Source organism: Scatophagus argus, chromosome 17 (genome assembly GCF_020382885.2).
Source record: "Scatophagus argus isolate fScaArg1 chromosome 17, fScaArg1.pri, whole genome shotgun sequence".
In the NCBI taxonomy this organism is placed as follows: Eukaryota; Metazoa; Chordata; class Actinopteri; family Scatophagidae; genus Scatophagus; species Scatophagus argus.
Genome location: NC_058509.1, coordinates 7,300,467 through 7,323,301, shown reverse-complemented (window position 1 = coordinate 7,323,301; position 22,835 = coordinate 7,300,467). Strand labels below are relative to the sequence as shown.

Genomic DNA, 22,835 nt, shown 5'->3' with positions numbered 1-22,835 from the left:
GTGAGCATGACAATATATTTTTTATTAAAACCAAGACAGTGACTTGTTATAGTCCTAAGAACCACAAACAACACCAACAGAACAGTGAGAGATATATTTGTAACCAAAACAACACATTCATAAAGTTTGGCAGTTAGGTAAATAGGCATTCTCATTAGAAGTAGTAACAAAACTTTAGTTAGTTTATACTTAAGCAACAACAACAAACAATTAAAAAAAAAAAAGTGCTGGCCAAAGTTAAGCCACCCAATTAGATAGCATCTCAGCGCTCGGCTCCAACCTGTAGACTAGGTCTCGAACGTGGCTCCTTATAATTATACTGTGCATCCAGGTCATTAAAAAAAAAGTGGAGTATCCTGGGTACAACTGTCAAACTTGGCACAAAGCTTGTATTTTCATACAAAAAAAAGCATTTTCCCTGCATTCACTGACATTTGGTACAACTCCACTGAATTTCATACAGCTTCACATCTTACTGTTTTCACATCTCACACCATCTGTCTGTTTCTTGATTCAGCACAATGTGTTGACGCTTGGTTTGGCCGTGTAGCTAACTTGTCCTGTACACCTTTAGAAATAAGACAACCCCCACTTCTGTATCATGCAAGTGCCCTAAAGTTCAGTTGCCCATGGGTAATTATATATACTCAGTTTCCCCACCTCCCTCCATCACCCAATTCTAACCACCTGTGGGGAAATAAATACCAAACTGATCCTCTATCGAGCTGAAAGGGCCCTTCTCCTCCTCTGCTTCTCACCCTCCCAACCTCTGTCATCCCACTCTATCGGGGTGCAGTGAAGGCCCCCTGGGCAGCGCCGGAGGCGGCACTGGCAGCAGCCTGGCGTACAGCCTGATTGGACATGACTCCGGTGGCGAACTCAGCTTGGGCCTTCTGAAAGCTGGCATCGGTCTGCCTGTACAGACCGTGGATCTGAAGAAGAGGGGAAGAGCAGAGCACACGACACTCGATACATTCAACAACTCATCATCATACCAAGCGCATTTGTGAGGGTGAAAATGATACGCTGAACCTGATATCATGGCTATTCTTCAGACTGTTTGTTATCTACCGACTGCTTCGTGCACCACCTGGACAAAGCAGGTTGTCAGGATTTGAACAGACCAGGTAGAAAGTGGAAAAAGCTTAACAGTTTTGACTCCACTGTCCCTCTCTCACATAATTCAAGAGATGTGACCCACTAGTTCACATCACTGTATCTCTTCATTGTCATTCAGTTTTAGCTTTCCTGGAAGCATTTACAAGCAAAATGCACATTGATATTCAAGTATTATTCAAGATTTTTCACTTATTTATTGGATTTAAAAGAGTATTTTACATGGACAGACAATTAAGATTATTTTTCTGCCTTGCTGTGAGATTTTCTGGATTTCAAATACTACATTTGTCAAATCCAATTTACATTTTTTCCAAGACTTTCCAGAACAATGGCTGCTAACACACTAGTATTCAGGTTAACTACTGTAAATTCAGAAAGCAAGGTTACCAGATAATTAAACTGGGCTTATTTCGGGAAATCAGGTTTATGTTCAGGATATTCTGTTTCACAAAGGAAGTCTGATCTATGTGAATCATGGAAACATATCCATCCAAACAAGGCTTGGTCAAGTCAGGTTAGCTTTCAGGCTTTTGCTATGCACTTAATAACGTAATAGATGTCATTCTAAGAAACCTTTATAAGCTAAGTAGAGTACTCTATCAAGGATACTTTGGCATGTAAACATCTTATCTTGGTTTCTGATAATTCTGTGCCTTCAGTTAAGGTAACTTATCAATTCAAGTTACACAGTAGTAAGTAAACTAAAATAAAAGTCTGACTTTAATCAGACAAAGAAGCTAAATCCCTGCATGTAAACAAATCTATTCAGTTTTCACCTTCTTGAGTAAGACAACTCCCATGGCAGCTTGGGCTGTAAAGAGGATTGCATTTATCATCATGATTGCACCAACGGGGATGCTGAATTTCAGAGCAGCCAGGCTCACGATCCACCCACTGAGGTATAGAGAAAGAGAAACAGAAGTCCATTAATATCTTCATTTGTACCTGGGCTTAAGCAATCTGAGAATACGTCATCCACACAACGGCATTAACCACTTTTATCAATGATGCACTTAATTATTTTTCTTCATTCAGCACAGTGTTCAAATGAAGACACCGCAGGCTTGTGTAAACAGAGTCATCATCATTAGACAGCAATGGAAGATGTATTAAAATCCTTTACTCTTGGTACTCTTGGTTCCTTAATAAGCCTCTATGGCTTATTAAGGAACCAAATACCACACTGTCAGAAAAACGGCCCTGTTTTTCAATTTTGTCACGAGGCGTTAATCGTTAATGTTATTAATTACACCTGAGTTTTCCCAGCTAGGACAAGTCAAATGTCTATAATCAAAATGGCCTATATACGACGTTCATTGATATACCATTGATGAACCAGATACAGATTGTTTTTTTTATGCTGGTTTTACCATGAAAAACATGAGCTGAACAGAGTAATACATTCATCTAACATGGAGACAGCTTGTTTTTTAGTCATACCTGAAACCCCATCCAGGGATACCAATAGTCATGATGACGCAGACGACCACATGGGCAAAGAAAACGAAGAAGAAGACAAAGAAATTGAAGGAGCTGTCACTCCTAGAGAGGAGAGGGGGGAAAAAAACTGTAATTATAAAAGGTACAAATTTGGCCCAACATTACTTTTGGTCAGTAGACTTTTTCTTTCTTTTTAAAATTGAGATGGTGGTACACACCTGAAGGCTTTGTACACAGGTCGGTACCAACAGACGAAGGAGCAGGGGGTGAAGAGGATGGCCCAGAGGATGGCGAGGCCCAGGCCAACACCATTGCTTGTGTTTGCACAGAACATGGCCAGGCAGGAGATCAGGTTGAAAAGCAACGTGAAAGTGCAGACTAGACATGGTGAAAAAGAAAAGGATAAAAAAGTGACATATGGGGCAAAAGGATGACAGTGGCTGAACAAGAAAGAGTAGCACTACAGTGTGTGTTGCTTTGTTGTAGATGTGGACCACAACACAAACCAAACCCACCCTTCCCCACTCTAAAGAAAAAAGCAAACTTGAAAGGACTGGTCTGATGCAATATTACGCTATTTATTACTTCTTTTTGGCCACTGCTGGGTTTAGAATTGGCTCTATCCAATGTCCTTAAGCCAAGGCCCAAAGCCAACATGGCTCAACTTTTGTTTTAAGGCATGAGGGAATTAGCTAAAAGAATCATGATCGCCATATGAAGCAATTTTTATAACCCCTACATGGTCAAGCATTATTCAAATCTGATTTTATTTGCATTGAGTTTTACAGGCCAGAGGTTTGTGATATTCTGGGTCCAGGCCTTTGAACATTTGCTATTTTTTATGATTCAGGAAAAAAAGCAGAATAAGAAATATATATAACTTTATAGGCTAATAATGTGGTAGCTAGTTATTATCTAATATTATCTAAGCAGGTTATAAGGATAAAAAGTGACCAGTCCATAATCACAGCATTTTAGTATTCAGTAGTACAATAAAGTATAAAAAAGTATATATAAAGTATATATAAAAGTATGTATATAGTGAAATACAGAGAGACAAAAATGCATTTTCACTTTTGCTTCCTCTCTGTGACTTGAAATCATGCCAGCATCAAATCTCACGATCCAGGTAACGCGACAGCTGAATCTTCAACTGATTACACTGGTTTCTGTCACAGCCCTCACTCTGGCAGTAAAGTGTCAGAGCCTCTGTGCAAACATTCCAGCTGCTACGCCATAGAGTACAGCAGAAGTCACACAAGCATGAGTCAGCTCTCTGTTCAATTTCTTAAGTAATGTCACAGCCCTCTACTAGTAAATCTTAAGCTTTAGAGGTGGAGACTTTCATGTTGATGTAGTTTCACTCCACTTTCCTCTACAGTACTGCTGCACCCTGACATCACACCACCCAAATCCTTTTATTGTTATGATACTGGTGGTGAAACAAAGATGCTTGGTATTCACACAACTGCACATTGTAAGAGGTACAGGGACTCACACATCCAGAAGTAGTACATGATTGTGACAATGCGCTGGAAGCGCTGAGTGATCTCCACATTGATGTCCTGGTAGAAGCAGGGGCCCACGGGGCAGAACGAAGGCAGCGGGGGCCAGTTATTCTGACGGGCTGATGAAGAGAAAAGTCGCAACATGTAAACAAATCAATAACACATTTAGGGGGTGCCCTGGTTGCTCACCTAGTAGAACATGTGACCCATGTCCAGAGACCCCAGCAGGGGCCTGTGTTTGATCCAACCCATGGCCCACTGCTGCATGCCGTCCTCTGTCTCTAGCCCCATTTCCTATCAAGCTGTCTTACCAAGCTATCAGGCATTTTAGGTCTTTCTTTATTCACTTAATTTTTGTCATGGTTAAGCTCATGGCCTATATCTTTTTCTTGCCGCCCCTCCCCTCTTGTCCTCCTTCTCTTACAGGCTCCTGGTCCCAGGCTGTGTGACTCCAGCTCCCTCTCTCTCTTCTCCAGCTCCCGGGCTTTCTTCTCCAGCTCCTCCTGCTTCCTCTGGAGCTCTGCTGTGGTAGCATTCACTACAGTCTAACACAGAAGGACACTGGGTAAATGATGCATCAAAACTGCAAGTCAAGTTTCAAAGAGACAGGAGATGTTAGTGTAATAAATAATGAACAGGATTATGTAAAAGACCTGGTATAATAAGAGAGTCAGATGCTTTCGTATCAACGTTGACTTCTAATTACATTTCTAGCGTACAAATGTAAGCCACTTTCGATGAAGAGTAGTTACAGGAATGTAGGAAATACGGTTTTGGTTTGAATGCATCATTCACGGAGGTGTTCCCGTTGCTGTGGCAGATTACACAGTGAAACTGATCATGTTGATCCACAGAAACACTTGCAATGACACTGACAGACTTGGTAGGCTGCACACATTTCTAATTTTCAAGATCCAACAACAGAGAGAGCACCACCCCAATAATGCACTCAAATACTACCGATATTGCTGATATTGAAATCAGTTGGTGAACCCTGGTCTAAAGTGACAAGTAAAGCAATAAATGTACACTGCAGCAATCGAGTATGTCCTGTATACCTGGGAGTTATAGGAGCCATAGTTGCGAGGCTCAGTGGGTGTGGTCCTGCTGGGCGGAGTCTGTGCAGGCACAGATGGAGCGGAGGGAGAGGTGGCTTCATACTGTGGTGGAGGCTGGAACATGTGGAGTTTAAAAAAAAAAAAAAGACATATCAGTTTGACCTCAAGTGGCACAACCCGTAAGTGATAATTTGAATAATATTCACCATCAAATTTTTAGACGTGGATGTCTACAACAAAGTGACTGACATGTGAGGTGCATATGCTGCACTGTGTCAGAACACTTAACTGTAAGTAATTGTGACAGTGGCCGTGAGGCTTGACAGATCCATAAAAACTAGGTCAGTTTCGAATGTCCAAGTTCAGTTCCTGGTGCCTCAGTAACAGTTGCTAATAGGGAAGTACATGTGATCCAAAGCTGTTTCCAATCAGCAAAAATCTTTATAGCATGAAACTTAAGCATGTATCTTGAAATATGTGGTATGTTTGCTCTTTCGTTTCTTTCACAGCAGCTAGCTTTTAAAGACACGATCCCTATATAAAGTCTGTATAAATAATTAAGTACATTAGTACACAGTCCTCATACTCAAGGCTGAATAACTAACTTGCCTGTGGCCCCAGAGCTCCAGTTGTAATGTGTGACACCTGAACTGGTCTGTTTTAATTAAAATTTTGTGGTAGTTAATCTTTATTACCACTAAAGCACAGAATCAGCAGACATGCTAAGGGTGTTAAGGAGGGTGGAGCTTTGTTCCCTAAAACTGAGATCCGGTAGAGACAAATGAATCACCACCATCATCTGTAATTTGTTTTTTCGATTCTAATAGAATAAATTACTCAAGTGAAACGAAATGGCATTTCAGTCTGACCACCAGGCTACTAAAGGTCTGCAGTGACATACAAAGCCAAAAGCAGTCCGTTGCTGTATCTGCAAAACAACTGAACAGATCGATCTTTACTTTATTTAAATTTCAAATAAAATAAAAAAAACATTTTCTATAAGGTAATTTGTTCAGATTTTATAAACCTACTATTAGTATATTTGTTGTGGCTGAATATAATTTAAAAAAGCAACAAACCTTTGGATTAAACATTCAGCTAAATGGCAGTTGAGTGTGATGATCAGGGTACATTTATGCTTCCTTATGCTATCATTTTGCATAATTCTGGATTAGCTTGTGTTTATTCAAATTACCATATATTTTCTTTGATAAACTGTACAAAACACAGAGACAGTGGTGGGAACTGATGGTTAACATGGTTATGTTTAATATTATCTGTAATGATGTACTTTATATACCCCCCCCCACCCCCAATTATCTTACAGGTAAGGAGGACATATTGTTCACCCCAGTGGTGTTATCAAATGGGTTGTACAGGTCCAGTGTGGCATATCCTGTGTTGCTGCTGTGTTGAGTCACTGCAGGGTCCTAGCAGAGACAGAACAAAGGGTCATTTAAGTAGCAAAATAATAAATTTGACTTGCTGGAACATTAGTCTTCACTGAACAAAACTGAGTGGCTTTTATTAATGGATTCATTGTCAATAAGAGCTACAAGTGGGCAAAGATTAGTGAGGGCTAACAGGCCTACAAAAAAAGCCACACACGTCACATGAGCAACAACTCGCCTGCTATCACAAAGGGCCAACATTAATGGCTTTCATCAAACGCACTGCACTGACACTGGCTAATATTAGCTTCATATTTAATTTCACCGACCTGGAAAGGGTTGTGGTCCTCCATCGGCTCCGGAAAGCTTGTGTACTTTGACATACCGCAAAAAGACAGAGGGGAAAGAGAGCTAATGTAAAGTAGCCACCACTTATGCTGGTGTTATCGTTAACGTTGTTCACGCAGAGGGAAAAAGCAGCAAGCTGTATCTCTTCTAGCAGATAAAATGCTGCGTTTGTTTTATTTTCTAAATCGAAAGGACGGGCGGTGTGGTCGGTTTACCCAGTCAAGTAGCTACCCGCCCCTCCGAAAATCATCTCCCCGCAGTTTAGATAACAGGTGTCCCCTCAACACTTAACTGTCAGGATCTGGACTGCAGCTACGTTTTGGCACCGGGAAGCAGAAATCCGTTATTTTATCCCGCAGCAAAAACAGCCGTGATTACAGGAAGTAACCAAGCCGAACACTCGGTCATGTGACCACTGCTGCGGCAGAGAAGCACGTGGGATCACGAGGGGGCGGGGCCGAGCATGTGTCTTGCAAGTAAATGTTAAAAACGTTTTTAGAAGCATAATAATAGCAATAAAAAATACATAATAATAATAATAATAATAATAATAAAGAGGAAATAAAAAATAATTTAGACAGTTTGCTATGGGATTTCGTCATTTAAAATTTACTTGATTGTGAAGTTTTGCTAAGACAACAGCACATACCAATCATGAGAAAACGAAACAGCTTTATATGTAGGTTAAAATGAACCAAAATAAAAGTGGAGGCGTTTTTCCAGAACATACTGCAACAGTATTAGGACAACTTAAAGTTTTGGGTAGTTTTTATATCAAATCCACACAAAGTATAATCTATATCAATGCCAGTGCCCATTTTTTGTAAATAATGTTTTGTTGATTAGCATTAATAGGAACTGATACAGACAAGTCTAGGCTTGTTTGGAAAGCCTGATAAAATACATTCTCTTTCTCTTCCACTAGATGTCACTCTTGTGCCTTGAAGGAATAACTACACACAGACACACACAAGCACACACACACAAATGAACCCTAAAAATGAATCACTGAGGCATCAGACACTCTATAAAGACAAAAGTATACAGACACACATCTTTTTGTGGTGGTTTTTCAGCATTTGGGCTCGACCTCTTACTTCCAGTGAAGAGAAATCTTAATGCTTCAGCATACCAAGACATTTTGGACAATGCTATGCTTCAAACTTTGTGGCAATAGTTTGGGAGAGATCCTTTTCTATTCCAGCATGACTGTGCCCCAGTGGACAAAGCAAAGCTCCATAAATGGTTGGATGAGTTTGGTGTGAACATGACTGGCTTGCACAGAGCCCTGACCTCAACCCCATCCCACACCTTTTTTATGGCTGCAAAGCTGTCTATGTACTTAGAATGCAATGTCATTAACGTCCCTGCTGTAATGGTCAGGTGCCCCAATATTTTTGCTTATATAACGTATGTTATTCACACAAAAACTTACTAGATGTTAGTTTCCCAGAGTTAATATTGTGGCACAGAGATAAGATCTCAGCTTGTGGGAAGACTGCAGGCTGAAAGAACATTTTTGTTGTTTTTCATACATGACCCCGGAGTCACAGGTTGAGCAGCAGCAGGAAGGATTACATCTCAGTTTATAGGCTATATATACTTCATGACTTAATTCCCTTGTACAGTCCAGCCTGATCTCTGTTCATTCTCTTCTCCTAGAAGTCACATGAGGATGAGGGCAGTCATATGATTTCATTACAAACACGCAGGTTGGACTGTCTGTCACGCACACATACGCCGCAGAGTCCTGTTCATACATATCCTGTACATTCCCTGTTCTTGGACCCTGTTGTTATTTATGAACGGATCGCCACACTTATGAACTGACTTACCACCCAATGTATTTTAATCTCCCCCCTAGTTTTTAGCTTGGAAAAATGATCTGATTCTGTCTGACAGTATCACATACAGTATCCTTTATCAGCGTGTTCCAGTTCTCCATTCGACCTGGCTGATTTTTAAACTGTTAGGAATATTCAAACCCAGGATAGGAATTATAGTAGATGTCTTCTGCATCATTTTGCTGCATTTTTCCAAAAATGAAATCTGACTTACTCTGTCTATGTGGAAATTGGAGGCTCTCATCTGGATTTTTAAACAAGAGCTCCATGGGTTTGAATTGTGTTTGACTGTCTAGCATCAGTTTGTACTGTGAAAATGAGTGTGAAAATAAAAGTCATCTCTCTCAGAGGTCATGTATGCATCCTGTGACGAGGGCTTCAAAGATCACAGGGGTTTGTTTTTAAGAGGTCACGAGTCAGGGTAGAGAACCACTGATATAATAGAATAAAAGAGAAAACCAACTGCCAAAGTATCTTGACAATTGATTGTTTAAATCATTCCAAATACTAAGCAGCTGTGTGTCCCATCTTGTATGGTTGTGAAGATTTGCTTCCTTTCTTTGTTTAATATAACTGAAAACTGAAAGTGTTCTGGATTTGGATTGACGTCACACAGCTCACATGTAGATGTTTGGTGTGTGAACGGATATGGCGTGGATAGCAGAAAATTATCAGTCATTTTTACAGCCTAAATAGATTGCAAAAGTACTGCTGACAGCCTCTTTAACTGAATGAACATATAGCTCGTGTTGTGTGCCTGAACCTGCTCACAGTTTTCAATGTGCTTGTCTTTATGCCCTCCATCTGGCAGAGTGTTTTTCAGCTGACCACTGTGACTCATCATTTCTTCTAATTGCACTGTCATGAGTGGTCCAGATGGCCCCGATTCCAAAAGCTGGATTTGGATGTTTCCCGGTCCTAAAACCACAGCATTCTTCAGCCAATCGAGCAACTCAGTGATCCATGACATCACTGCCTGAGGAATGAGCTGGCATAAGAGTTGTGTGTGGAAAGTGACCCGGCTAACGAGGAGCGACTGGGTAGTTTAAACTGTTCCTATGAGGCTAACAGCCATCAGTCAAAGAGGTCATTTAAACAGAATCAGGCATCTCATGTATGTGGATGTGTGTGTGGTGCTAATGTTCTTATTGAGCAAATAGCAGGGAACTTTTCTACCTCCTCCAGGGTGCAGTTAAAGTGCTGTGGTTTTCATGAGTGCTTACACAATAACATGGGTTTCACTGAGGCCATTGAAAACACACTTTCTGCCTGTGAGATATAAAGCATGAATATAATGAGTGAAGTTGTGCAAGCATTGCATACTTGGTCACACATGATCTTTTGACTTTCCTTATTTCATGTGGTGGAAAGTAACTAAGTGCATTCACCCAAATACTGTACTTAAGTGTAGTTTTGAGGTACTGTTTTTGAGTAATTCTGTTTTATACTACTTTATGCTTCCTGGGGCAAGTATGGCACCTTTTGCTGCACTATTTATTTATTTTAAAGCTGTCATTGCAAGTTATTTTACAGATTAAGATTTTAAATGAGAACCATATATAAAATGTGAGGTACCGTTAACAATTAAACGAATCTTTATGGTTTTTGACCCCTCATAAAATGAACATGAACAATGAACTCTTCTTTCCTGCCCCATTAATCTTGTCTTGACCCATCAGATTTATCTTGTGATCATTTGGGGAAGCTAAGGAACCAACGGACAAAAGTACATACAATTACTTTTACATAAAGTGATTAAAACTAGCTCTTCCACTTTGACCAGTTACAACAGCAAAATACTGCTTATGCTTTGGTCTTAACCATTTATTAATGAAATGCATTCTAATCTACGAGTCAGAACAAGTGCTTTTACTTTTATACTTTCAGTATACATTTTGTTGATGCTACACCGTAGTTCTGCACCTTTACTTTTGCAAAAGGACTTTCACTTGAAATTGAGTATTTTCAGATTATCGTATTGCTACTTCTGCTTGAATATTTCCTCCACCGGTGATGGAGACACTCACATCTATCCACAGACGTTACTGTGAATGTTCATCCTATGGGAGGCCCAGTCCTTGGTCTGCTTGCTCAGCACTGTGTTTATAAAGTGGGAAGCACTTCAGAGGGGTGCTTGTCTGCACGCTGTTTGAAAACCTGGAAAAACCATCACTGCCCGTGAACCATAGTAGTGCTCTCCTCAGGAAGTGCCTGACAGACCCAGAAGGTCCATTTTTCACAGCAAGGTGAAGTCTAACTCAGACTGAACCAGGCGGCAGAGTCACACACTTTAGGAACGCTCTGTCTCCCTGGTGCTCTCTATTCACATTTCAAGTCTGTTTGTGTATTTTGTTTAGATCCGCGATGTTGAAAAGAGGATTTTGAAAGGGAACAGCTGGAATTCTCTCTGCTCAGTGTAAGGGGAAGCCGCCTAGGTGCAAAGCTGGAGCAAAGGGGTGGGGGATTTTTTTTATTTTTTATTGAGATCATTCTGGAAGTAGGTACAGCTGGGAAATGGGAGGAATTGTGAAGTATAATCTCTCTTGATGTTAAGAAATAATTTACTCATGACCACCCTCTCTCTTTCACCCACCCATTTTTCCTTTCCACTCCCTGCTTCCCCCTCACCTTTGCCAAATGTCTCTCAAAGTGGATTTAGAAAATATGAACTGACTTTTTCAACAAATTGACTTCATATTGTAGTGAGCCATTATGACAAAGTGCACACAGAGGACAAAGTACTGGATTGTAAATGGAAAGATGGAAGGGTGTGGAATAATGAGTATGAATAGCAGACAGCGGTGTAAAGTGATATGCAGACAAACGACAAAGGAATGGGAGGAGGCAACATAAAGAATGAGTTTTTGAAAAGGAATCATCAGTCCGTGAATTCATATAAAACTGTTTATTTTATCTCAAAAAATGATACAAGACACTGTGATACAGCTTTTAAAAAGGAATGTGACACATTTCTATATACAGGGTTAAGGTTACTTACAGGAAGGGTACATACAGATTAAGCTAGTCTTGGTGATACAAAAGCGACTACTGTTCCAACATGCATTCAGGTAAACCGAAGCATTTTCTACACAGTGCGCAGTTTTGTCAAGATCTAACCAACATCTGAGTGACTGGGAGGAAGACAAAAAGAAAACAAGACGAGTAAATGTAAACCATGCACGGGGCACAGGAGTATTGTATGACATACTCATGTCCTTATTCCCTCTCATAAACTCTGGTGCAGACAACATCCCCAGCAGTCATTGTCTGAAAGCAAACAGCAAGAAAAAGACATAGTTTTAACTTTTCATATAACTCTAATAGGGCACCCGTAAAAGGTTTTAGAAGCTATAACTAATGTCTTTGTTACCATTCAGGAAAGATTTTACTTTAGCATTAATTTTTAGACATTGATGGGTCCAGAAGATAAATCCTATTGCCTTAGATGATCCTCCTCTGGTATCATTTGAGGAGCTCGGTTGACCATGATACTTTTTACTGTCTTACATATGTGGAGCAGTTTGTTTGCAAGTGAAACTAGATACAACCAAACTGTTTATTTATCTCATTTCACATTATATGAACAAATTCTTTTACCTAAATTATTTTACTTAGATCTAACTGTCAACAGTGGACCACTGTTTTGCAACCACCTCGCTGACGGTTTGGTGACAATTAAGTAGTCCTTATCACAAAGTCGCTGCGATAAGTTACTGAAACTTTAAACTCAACATAACAATTAGGCTGGCGTGAATGCAGTATTCCTCTTAACTTTCTATCCAGCATTACCAGGTCAAAATTTTAGTTGTCCAATTTCACAAATACCCGCGAAGCTAACGAAACCTCACTAGCAAACATTAGCAAACTAAAATGTTCGAATGTTTGTGACCATCACAAACTGCTGCTAAACATCAGCATGCTAGCACTGTCAGTGTGAGCATGTTAGCATGCCAGTTTTTAGCATCTAGCATGCAGCACCACTGTTGGCATGCGCCTTGCATAGCTGTTAGCATGGCTTTTTACCACCTCGTTACCTCAACGTTGTTCTTACTTATGGCTTATGAATGATTTATTTAAAACATTAGTAAATTATTTTTTAGCCAAACTCTTTATGAAGGGTCTTAACTGTGTTTTAATGGTAAAACTCTCATTATAGTGTCAGTGTCTTCTTAAAGCTGATATTCTAACACTACATTAAAGTCATGCATTCACACAAAACAATTACCAGTATCAGTTCTCCATCGTTGGTCAGTTCTCGGGTCCATGCTGTCTTGGGCCCATCACCTTTCTGTAAAGTCTGTTCACAGCGTATCTTGCTGCCTGTTTCCCACTTAGGAAAGCTCTGCAGAGATTCATGTGAGAAAAATATTAATAACTGACATCATTTAAGCACTTTGGACACTGTGAAGTTCAGCAAAGTTTGGGTTTCATCATAACTGGAACTCCGTGTCAAACAGCTTTTTTTTTTTGGCCTGTCAGGGACTATGTCCATCATCAACAGCATGAAGAACAGATTCATGTATTATCACCAGGACTTACTCTGGAGCTGCACTGAAATTATTTCCATATGTCTCCTCTGTGTGCAGAGCCCTGTTTAGTTATGCTGTCCTTGGCCAAATGCTGGTATGCATGTACTGACATCATACAGGAATGTTACACAGAAAGTTAAGGGATGTGTACCGTGCAGGGACGTCCATCCACTGTGGTCTCACTGAAGGACTGGCCCACAGTGAAGGAGACATGAGTAGTACGGACGCTAGTGGATGTCTTGATGGACAGACTCTCTCCCTGCTGGGTGATTTCCACCGCCGGGCTGGAGGCCGCCGCCACTGCAATCTTCCTAAGGAACATATTCACACCTGTTCACACACAAAAACAAATTTTATATATCAAATATTATAATCACATTTGTGACTAAAGGAGCATTCCAGTTGTTTTGAATGTTTGTAACTCAAACAACAAAACTTTAATTTAAGCTTCATTCAGTACAACATGAAAATCAATGCACAGAGATATTATGTGTGCATCAAATGGATCTTTCAGCAATTTTTGTTTTTTGACAGTGAAACATCACTGCTCTGTGTAGTGATGGAGCTGTGAGAAGATTGCTTGGAAAATTTTTCTCTGCTGGGCACTCAATGACAATACGTCATCTGACATTTGAGAGTCCACAGCCAAACAGCAGCTTTATAACACAAGTAACTGACCAAATCTTTCCTTTCTCAGTGTGCATGTTTACTTACTGTTTGCTCTCTCAATTTCATGTCCAACAAAGTTGTAAGTTGTCAAAATGGTTGGCGCTGATCCATTGACACACAGTAAGTTAACTTTGATTTTTAAAAAAAAGTGAAAAAAATGAAAAAAAGAGAGAATGAAATGTTCATTGGGATTTATTTTAAGTCTTTGCATGCTGATTTTTAAATGATTTATGTCAAAGAGAACGAGTCTATTGACGTAGTGTATGGTATGCTTCTGAAAATGATTACCATTAAAGTGAAGCATATACTTAAATGGTTACAACATGCAAAACCACTGGTATGATCTTTAAACCACCACCACTAATTACTGTGACATTGCCAAAGACGTAATTCATCCCAAAATTAAAATTCAGTCATTATCAAAACTCTGGTGTGATGTTTGTTAACCCTCATAGTTCACGCCTTGTTTGCTGCTGTAAAGAGATGGACACTGAGTATAACATAGATGTGACATGTGAAAACTTAACGTTAACTGAACAAACTTTATTACTCTGTCTTTATAATGGGAATGTGAAAACTATTGCTGATAAAACATTTAAAGACAGATACAGAGTTTCTGATTAAAGCAGATTTGTGTCCCTGAAAACATCACCAAGCATGTAAGAGCAAAAAGAGTAACAAGACTGAAAATTTTTAGTTTTGTATCTCTGTTTTCTTTTTGTGTTTTGTGTGTGTATATGTGTTTTTTTATATCTCTGTGATTATTTTGCCTTAACCATATTATCACATTATATTATTTTGCCTTTGCCTTGACCTTACTGTGTCTTTTTTGCCTTATTTTGCATTTTGCCTGTGTCTGTAGTTGTTTTAAATCTCTTTGTAGTCATTGTGTGCATCTTTTATTTATTTTTATTTTATTTTATTATTTACTTTTTTAATCCCAAGATGGGAAATTACTTCTCTGCATTTAACCCATCGCTGACTGAAACACACACACATGCACCATGCAGTGAAACACACAGGAGCAGTGGGCTGCAACTATCAAGCGCCCGGGGAGCAAATTGGGGGTTAAGTGCCTTACTCAAGGGCACATCAGCCGACTAATGGGTGGGGCATTATTAATCACTCCACCACACCCAAATTTTTGAACAGGGAAGTCAACAAATTCTCTTTTTTTTTTTTTAAAAGTCCGACTCTGGTGGGACTCGAACCCACAACCTTTGAATCACTTCTGAAGTGCTTCACTAGAAGTCCAATGCGCTATCCATTGCGCCACAGAGCCAGATGGCTGCTTTGAGTTCCTTGGTGATCGTTTTATGTCTTTCACTGTTATTGTTTTGCATCTCTTTGTGGTTGTGCTGTGTTGTGCTTTTGTTTTTTCCTCTTTGCGGTTGTGTTGCGTCATTTTGTGCCTCTTTGAAGTTGTTCGGTTGACTTTCTATCAAGAAATGTTGTTGAAGAGTCACTTCAAGAAGAGGCTCTGACCTCTTGGGCCCATGGGCCTCTGTTTGGACTGGCAGAGATGTGATGCAATGTTTAATGAATATAAGCGCGCACACACACGCACACACACACACACACACACACACACATCCCAAGATTGGGTCAGAGAGGCCCAGGGAAGTGAACGAAAGCCAACCTCAGAGCCGGCTGGCTGTTGGGGCCCATGTCAAGGCTTAGTTCCGTTTACACTGGCTCTAATTACAACCGCATGAGGAGGACCCTGCTTCAGATGAGTCTAATCTAACATTCCTCCACAGGCTATTTGTCTTCAGATTTTTAATGGATGCCACTGACTGGCCCTCGCCTGACCTCTCCCTCTCCTGCTGTCTTATAACTGGAGACCATAGGTTAGCATGGCAGGAGCAACCAATTAAACCACAGAGAGCGACTTCAGCCCACTTTGGTCCTCCAGTTGACCTCTAAGTCAAGTGGATTTCCAGTTGATAATGCCCCTGACAACATGACTGACAGCTCTTTGTGCAGCAGATCCTTCACTCTCCCTTCCTTTTTCTTTTTTGCATTTTAACAATAGAGGTGAGTGGTTGATGATAAACCAGATAACAACATGCTGCTTAACTCAAAAATAGTGACAAAGTTAAAGTTTTTGCATGCAACCCTGTCCTGTGTCCTGTGGAAAACGTTTTAGGACAGATAAACAGCTTTATGGGGCATTTTCTGTCAGCAAAAGAAATAGATAATCGATACATGAAATGACCTCAATACATTACTCACCGAGGGCTCTCAAAAGTTCCTCGAAATTTTCCGAAGACTTCATTCTCCATTTTCCTGAGAAATCCGTGATTTTCTTCTCCATTTTTTGAGGCACACAATCGCAGAAATGCTTTTTTTGATTAAAGAAGCTGATTGTGCCTGCAGACTCTCCGGTTCGGATCTGGCTCTCTGTCTGTCCCTTTCCGTTAACCCGTTTGTAAAACAGTCTCCTCTGCCCGCATCTGCGCCTCCACTGATTGGCTGACAGCTCGCCTGGATCTGATGCCGGTCCAGCCAATACTGAGGCTGACGGCAGGGAGGGACTTTCCCCCTGATTCTAACTGTACCCTCCACCTCTGTCAGCAGGGTGAAAGATTTAGATACCAGCTGGAAAATGCGCTTCCAGTAAGAGCTCTGATTTTGATGAGCAGCCGGCTCTGATATTAAGCAAAAGTGTTAATTGTTTTTGCAACGTTGGTGTCATGTTTGTCCCAATTACTTCACATGATGTCCAGAAAATAGCCGAGAGGCAAATGAGTTGCAATTGAAATTAAACATGGATGAAAATCCAACCTGAAATGTTAAGTTATAAGATCTGGAATGTGAAATCAGACATCAGGTTTACTGTGTTCAGCTCCAGAGGGGAGCTTGTAAAGCTAGTAATGAAAGTGCAAAAGATAAGACATACAGCTGAAAGCATCCGTTCAGAAAAGTGCCATCAGCCTTTTTCTTTTTCTAGATTATTTTATCATCATGTAGCACATGTACTGTAAGAGATCAGTTTAATTTATCTAGTGCTGACTTACGTTGCCATCTCATCCTGTCTTCATCTGAATTTGACAGAGGGAGGCAAAATGTCTTGAGGACTGTGTGTTATTTTTGAGACATGAAACACTTTTTTTTATGTCTTCACTGGGGTAAACACTGTTACTGTTCAGAAGGATGTGTTCTGCTAATACTGAGAATCCTCAATAAGGACTCTGAGCCTTGATAAATGGTACACACCCCATCAGATGATCTCCTGATTTGTCCTGATAAAGGTACATAGTTTCTAAAAATCCCCTGGCAGGGGGATTTAATTTGATAATAACACCCCAAATGTGATTAAAGTTGCACAACTTAAACTGAAAACTTAATTTTCTTTAGGTAATAGGCTCACTTTCTGTTCGTTCTTTGTTCTCATGCTACTCACGCACTGCCAAGAATATTTCATCAGGGCTGGATCAGAAGGGATACCTCTGGAAACATGATGCAGCGCATTCACTCAACAAAAGGAGTCACGATGTTATCTGCGTCGGTTGTCTCAGCATTCCTCCCTTTGGCACCATGCAGCTACAGCACCCTATAGAGTTACAGCAACATGGGAATTAGCCTGATCGGGTGTTTTATGCAAAGGAAATATAAACGCACTTTTGAATGCAAATTAGACTAACCACCCTGGGCAGGATTCACTGCTGGCTGACCTCAAAGTGACACATGCAGAGGACAACAGCAGCTCAGGCATGAGAAGAAGAAGAGAAGAATGGCCTTGGTGAAAGGATAACACTGGACAGGTCTGCCCCTGTTGCTATGACAGTGGATGTAGTTTCATAAATCTGTCATTGCTCTGAAAGCTAGCTTTACGTAGATTACTATAATAATTTCCATTTGGTTACACCAATTAAAATGTATATTTGCTGTTATACAATTAATTTAATGTAGACCTGTTTTAAATTTTGGAAAAATTACAACAATGTGTTTGATGTGAGTTACAGAGAAGATAAAAGCCAAACATCACATCTTTAAGTAGCATTGGGGGTAAAAATAGCATAAATGTTACAATAAATACATCAAGCAATAACAATTTATAGTAAGGTCCAACAGATGAGAAAAGAAACGAGAATTGTTGAGTAAAGCGTCACCTAGCGTTGGTTTCATGGATATATAATAGTTGATTTATGGGTTTTTCTCTATCCGGAACTTCTTATCGTTTCGTGTTTCCAGTCGGTTTTTGGTAGAACGCGTACCGCCTTCATCATGTCGAGACACCTTCGCTTCATTGCGCGGACAGTTATGGTTAAAGACGGCGACTTTGATGCGGCGTACAAGACTTTAAACAGGTAACTCGTGTATTTAAGATACGATAACGTCATAAGATCTGATCTGCTGTTATCCAAGGAGTGATAAGCTAACGTTAGTTTAGTTAACGTTAGCCTACCGCTCAATGTCACAGGACTGCGGCTGCGCAGAACTGCTGGCATACACTTAGTAGCCGACGTTAATTTGGATGTTTTGATGGTTTTAGGGATTGATTGATATTTTTTAAAAATGTACATGTAGAAAAAGAAGCGTTAACTCAGTATTAAAATGGTCTAAAGTCTGCTGCAACATAGTCACTATTTCTGACATCGTTACGACATTTGGTCCCACTTGTACTCGTAGTATTTGGTAGTTTGTAAAATAGATATGAAATTACGGGTTTTTTTCCCCACTAACAGAGAACCAAGAAGTCAAATTGTTTGTATGTTATCAAGTGCATATTCAAAAGTGAAATATTCCTGCTCTTAATACATCAAGAGGAATACTGATCACGACACACAAACAAACACACAAGAGGATCTTATTCGACTGAGAATAACAACTATATGTACTTTTTGGTTATGCAGTCTCTGTATCGTACCCCCAAAAGTTGTTATTGTTATTATTATTGCTATGTTTTCATTTCAGACTTTAGGACCCTCTGAGATTGAATTGACACAGGTGTCACACGAAAGAAATTTGACTTTTTTGTTTTTGTTGTGCAGAAACAGGGACTTAGCATTAAAATTATTGACATAATGAAAAACTAATCTGCCACGTGCACTGTATCCAGTGTTTATCTAGTATTATGTATATTTTCATTAAAACCCCAGACTGAGATACAGTTCAATTAAATATTGTAAAGTAAATTTCTAGACCTTTTTATTTATTAAGCCATTCTTCAGGGATCTTAACATTTTCAAGTGTACAAGAACCTAATTACCTCTGTAAAGATGATTAGATGGAAGAAATGCACGTTTCCCAGGTGATATGAAGAACTTATTCCATAACTGTGTTCAGTTGCACTACTGTTACTTTATGTTTTGGTCTGTATGTGTGATTCTGCTCAGATGGTAACCTCCATGTTCAATATAATTGTATCTGTGCATTGCAAAAAAACTCCCCTGGTGGTGTGTTGGGCTACTCGTGACTGGAATTTTTTTTAGATTTTACCTCTGTTAACTAAAGCAGGAAAATGCATAGGATGTTTACGTATTACCATGTTGAGTAAAGCGTACTGAGTGCAGCCCAAGTTGCAATTATTCACACATATTCTCTACACACTCCAGGCTTCTGACTCAGGATGGTGTTGTGGAAACAGTGACGCGCAAACGCTACTTCGAGAAGCCATGCAAACAGCGACACCGGGAGAGCTATGAGAAGTGCAGACGGATCTACAACACAGAAATGGCCAGAAAAATCGCCTTCATCTCCAAGACAAACCGAGAGGATCCCTGGCTCGGCTGCTAGTGAAATGGAATGCCAAGAAACGGACAATTATCAGTGGACTGGTTCAGACAGGGCCAGCGAAATGAAAGAAATAGTCAAGATCAACACAATGTCACTGCCACATCTAAAAGGACTTGGGAAATTCTGAGAAAAGTGGCTTTTATGTTGTCACAGTATTTAACAGCAAAATGAAGAAAACATTTGTAGATCTGCATTTGCTGTCAACTCTAATATGGATATGTTTTTCTCTGCCAAATGTGGCATGAAAAGTGCAGTACTTGTATTTGTACTCATTCTTGGTTGTAAGAAGCAGTGTGAAAATAACTGGTTGATAATGTGTTTTGAATCCTTCCACAAAATCTCACTGATAATAAATGTGAAACACACTGAAAACCCAAATCTGGTGAAAAAGTATTTATCAGTTAAACTTTTGTGTAAACAAACTGGTACCTGCTGTAAAGATAAATTTGACCACATAAAAGCTTCGGAAGTAGTTGGATGTAATCTTGTTTGCTGGAGGAAATTCGAACAATGCAGGAGATGTTTTTTTCTGCAGATCAGCTCAGCAGCGACTTGCCATTAATTAATTCAAGGTCACCACTGCACAGCGTGGTCTTAATATCCACAGATGGTGTTGGCCACCACCCACAAACTACCGTAACTGAGACACATCTGCAGTGCACATCTGTCCAGACACTTTGCTTTCACTACAGAGGGCATTTAAAGTGAGCACTTTATCTCGCTTCCCTCACGCAGGGGAAGTTAAACATTCGCACCAGGCTCACTTGTCTGATAGGTTACCAGGTCATGTTGATGCTTTGTCCTGTGGCTTCAGTCAGTGGCATTGAAAGGACTGAGGACAGTATCGTGATTGATTTCCAAGATCTGAATGAGGCTGACTGCTGTCTCCTCCTTTTAAGGAATCAGTTCAAGTATCTTTAGTGGTGTCTAGCTATAGTTGGTTTTCTCAGACTCTACTACCTGTGAATAGTTTTCATTGGAACTACTTTTGACAAAGAAGTGCCCCCATGAAAACTGCTGACCGTGCTCCCTGTGTGTGTGTATATATACACACACACAGGCAGTTATTAGTCCTGCACTGGGGAAATTCACATTGTCACCGCAACACAAGAATAGCAAAATAAAGGTGCAGGTAGGTACACACAATATTTACAGTATTTTTTTTTAATTGTAAGTAGTAAAAAAGTAATTGTGTTGCACTAGGAGATGGTGGATTATTGCACAGTGATATACTGAGAGTGCATGGGGTCCATCAGAGGATAGCTTATCTATCATCCTTCACTCTCCCACCATTTGCACTGGATTCAGGGGATCCCTAGGACAGCACTGGCCTTCCTGATGATTTTGTCCAGTCTCCTCCTGTTTGCAATAAAGATACTACTGCCCCAGCAGACCACTCCATAGAACAGAGTTGTCCTGAGGAGCGTCCCCTGTGCTGCTCTGGCCCTTACTGCAGTACAATGGAGTGGATATATATATATATATATACACATATATATATGTGTAGAGTCTTAGAAATATTTTAAAGAAATCGACAGCTTATCATTGTTATTAGTGTCATTTGTAATCTGTCAATTGGTGTTTTTATAGCAAAGAGGATACAACACTGTGTAACAGCTTGTACCATCTGTCACTGTGCAGTAATATGATTGCGAAATGAGCAAATGTTTTAGTTGGCCACTTCCCAGCACACACACTCAAAAGGCACACACTGATGCTTCCTTATCACTGACAGGTATCAACCACAGGGTGGGTAAAATGGCAAACATGTCACCACTTAGATATGCATGTACTGTACCACCTGTTAAGTCAAAAACGAAGTGACACCTTGGACCATGGACATCCGTTCTCTGTCCTCCAACAAACTTCTCACACATGTCCAACAGCTTTAACTATTGGAACACTGTTGGCTTAATAGCAATACAAATATTTCTCATTTGGGCGATGACTAACAGTTAATTATCATAACACTCAAAAAATATGCTTTACTCACTCTCTCTGTATGTGAAGAGCACATTTAGACTATGACTGGACTGATTATTTAAGTACCTTTTCCTAATTTGTTTAACTTCAACTACTGCAAAAAGGAAAGCATATAGCAATATATGTGCCCTATGACGACCCTGTTTGTTATCTGCAACAATGTCATCAATCAAACAAACACATTCCCACTGCAAACAGCAGAAGACACATGCAGGTTGAACATGTGCATCTTTGAAATTGTATGGTAGAACCAGCCTCCAGTTGGTCATGTGTTCACAGTTCTGCACAGGGAGCAATTAGTACTGGCCAAGACTGTTTGCATGCATCTCTATCAGCTGAGAGTTCTCACTGATGATGTTTGCATGGTGACACTATCTATGTCGCAATCCAAATATCTGGAACTAAATGTTTGTTTCAAACTGTGCAACAAGCCTATTTTCATAAGATACCAAGGAAACCCTGTCGAGAATGACACAATTTCCCATACAGCGATCTGCATGCATGGGGATTCTGCACAGATAGCTTGGAAATTCAATAGCCTTGGGAGCTCCGTGCAACTTTAATTAAATCATTCTGTGATAATGGCAATTCGTCACTATTGTTTGAACTGTAATTAAGTTTCATAACAGTCTTCAAAAATATTTGACCACCTGGCAGAGAGTCAAACTGAAACTGGAATCTGTTCCACACCCAGAACTGGCAGCATCTGTTCCATGTGAAGCATTCATTCTGCCATAACTCCAATAGCTGTTAATTATTCGATAAGCAAACTAGTCTCATAATTATAACGATCACTGTCATCACACACATCTGCTTTTTGGCTGGGGACAGCCTTTCCAGGTGATGAGATAGTTTCCACATACACTCTCCTGCAGAAAACAGCATCCTATTTTTGCATGCAACAAAAGAAGTGAGCTGAGCATACAGCAATCTCATTATGTAACTATGTAAGACTGTGTCCCGAGCTTTCTGGATCTGGCTCTAATAGGCCTATGATGCCATATCTCATAATCTTGTCTGTCTTATCTACATTCACTTCATCGTGAAGAAAGAACAAGAACTTCTAGAGCACAAACAAAAAACAAAGTCCCATTTGGCTCAATTTACTGTAAAAGTGCAGCCATGCATTTCTTAAAAAAAATCTATTTTATGTATACTCCACTTAGTCCACTGCATCGAAGCGTAGCACTTCATCAAAATAATA

At 40.0% G+C, this 22,835-nt stretch overlaps 3 protein-coding genes and 1 non-coding gene across 5 annotated transcripts; 1 reads left to right on the top strand and 3 right to left on the bottom strand.

The window, feature by feature from the left end:
• Nucleotide 1: 1 nt before the first annotated feature.
• On the bottom strand, nucleotides 2-7,276 carry scamp3 (secretory carrier membrane protein 3). Of its 2 annotated transcripts, XM_046418034.1 has the most exons (10): nucleotides 7,080-7,276; nucleotides 6,846-6,890; nucleotides 6,451-6,555; nucleotides 5,126-5,239; nucleotides 4,492-4,612; nucleotides 4,058-4,186; nucleotides 2,778-2,937; nucleotides 2,560-2,661; nucleotides 1,896-2,013; nucleotides 2-932 (listed from the first exon to the last, which is right to left on the bottom strand). In XM_046418034.1, exons 2-10 carry the CDS (start codon nucleotides 6,867-6,869, stop codon nucleotides 783-785), a joined length of 1,023 nt encoding a protein of 340 aa, XP_046273990.1. In that variant the 5' UTR covers nucleotides 6,870-6,890; nucleotides 7,080-7,276; the 3' UTR covers nucleotides 2-782. The 2 variants fall into 2 exon arrangements, with proteins under 2 accessions (XP_046273990.1, XP_046273988.1); XM_046418032.1 differs by having other exon boundaries at nucleotides 6,846-7,275.
• A 4,314-nt stretch (nucleotides 7,277-11,590) lies between these two features.
• On the bottom strand, nucleotides 11,591-16,720 carry crabp2b (cellular retinoic acid binding protein 2, b). The gene is made up of 4 exons (XM_046418537.1): nucleotides 16,142-16,720; nucleotides 13,389-13,567; nucleotides 12,934-13,050; nucleotides 11,591-11,975 (listed from the first exon to the last, which is right to left on the bottom strand). The coding sequence occupies exons 1-4, from the start codon at nucleotides 16,221-16,223 to the stop codon at nucleotides 11,925-11,927; spliced, it is 429 nt and encodes a 142-aa protein (XP_046274493.1). The 5' UTR covers nucleotides 16,224-16,720; the 3' UTR covers nucleotides 11,591-11,924.
• On the bottom strand, nucleotides 15,097-15,188 carry trnar-ucu. The gene is given in 2 exon segments: nucleotides 15,097-15,132; nucleotides 15,152-15,188. It is a non-coding gene; the product is annotated as a tRNA-Arg (tRNA).
• Nucleotides 16,721-18,063: 1,343 nt separating the features above from the next.
• mrps21 (mitochondrial ribosomal protein S21) lies at nucleotides 18,064-20,026 on the top strand. The gene is made up of 2 exons (XM_046418538.1): nucleotides 18,064-18,219; nucleotides 19,468-20,026. The coding sequence occupies exons 1-2, from the start codon at nucleotides 18,137-18,139 to the stop codon at nucleotides 19,646-19,648; spliced, it is 264 nt and encodes an 87-aa protein (XP_046274494.1). The 5' UTR covers nucleotides 18,064-18,136; the 3' UTR covers nucleotides 19,649-20,026.
• Nucleotides 20,027-22,835: the final 2,809 nt, after the last annotated feature.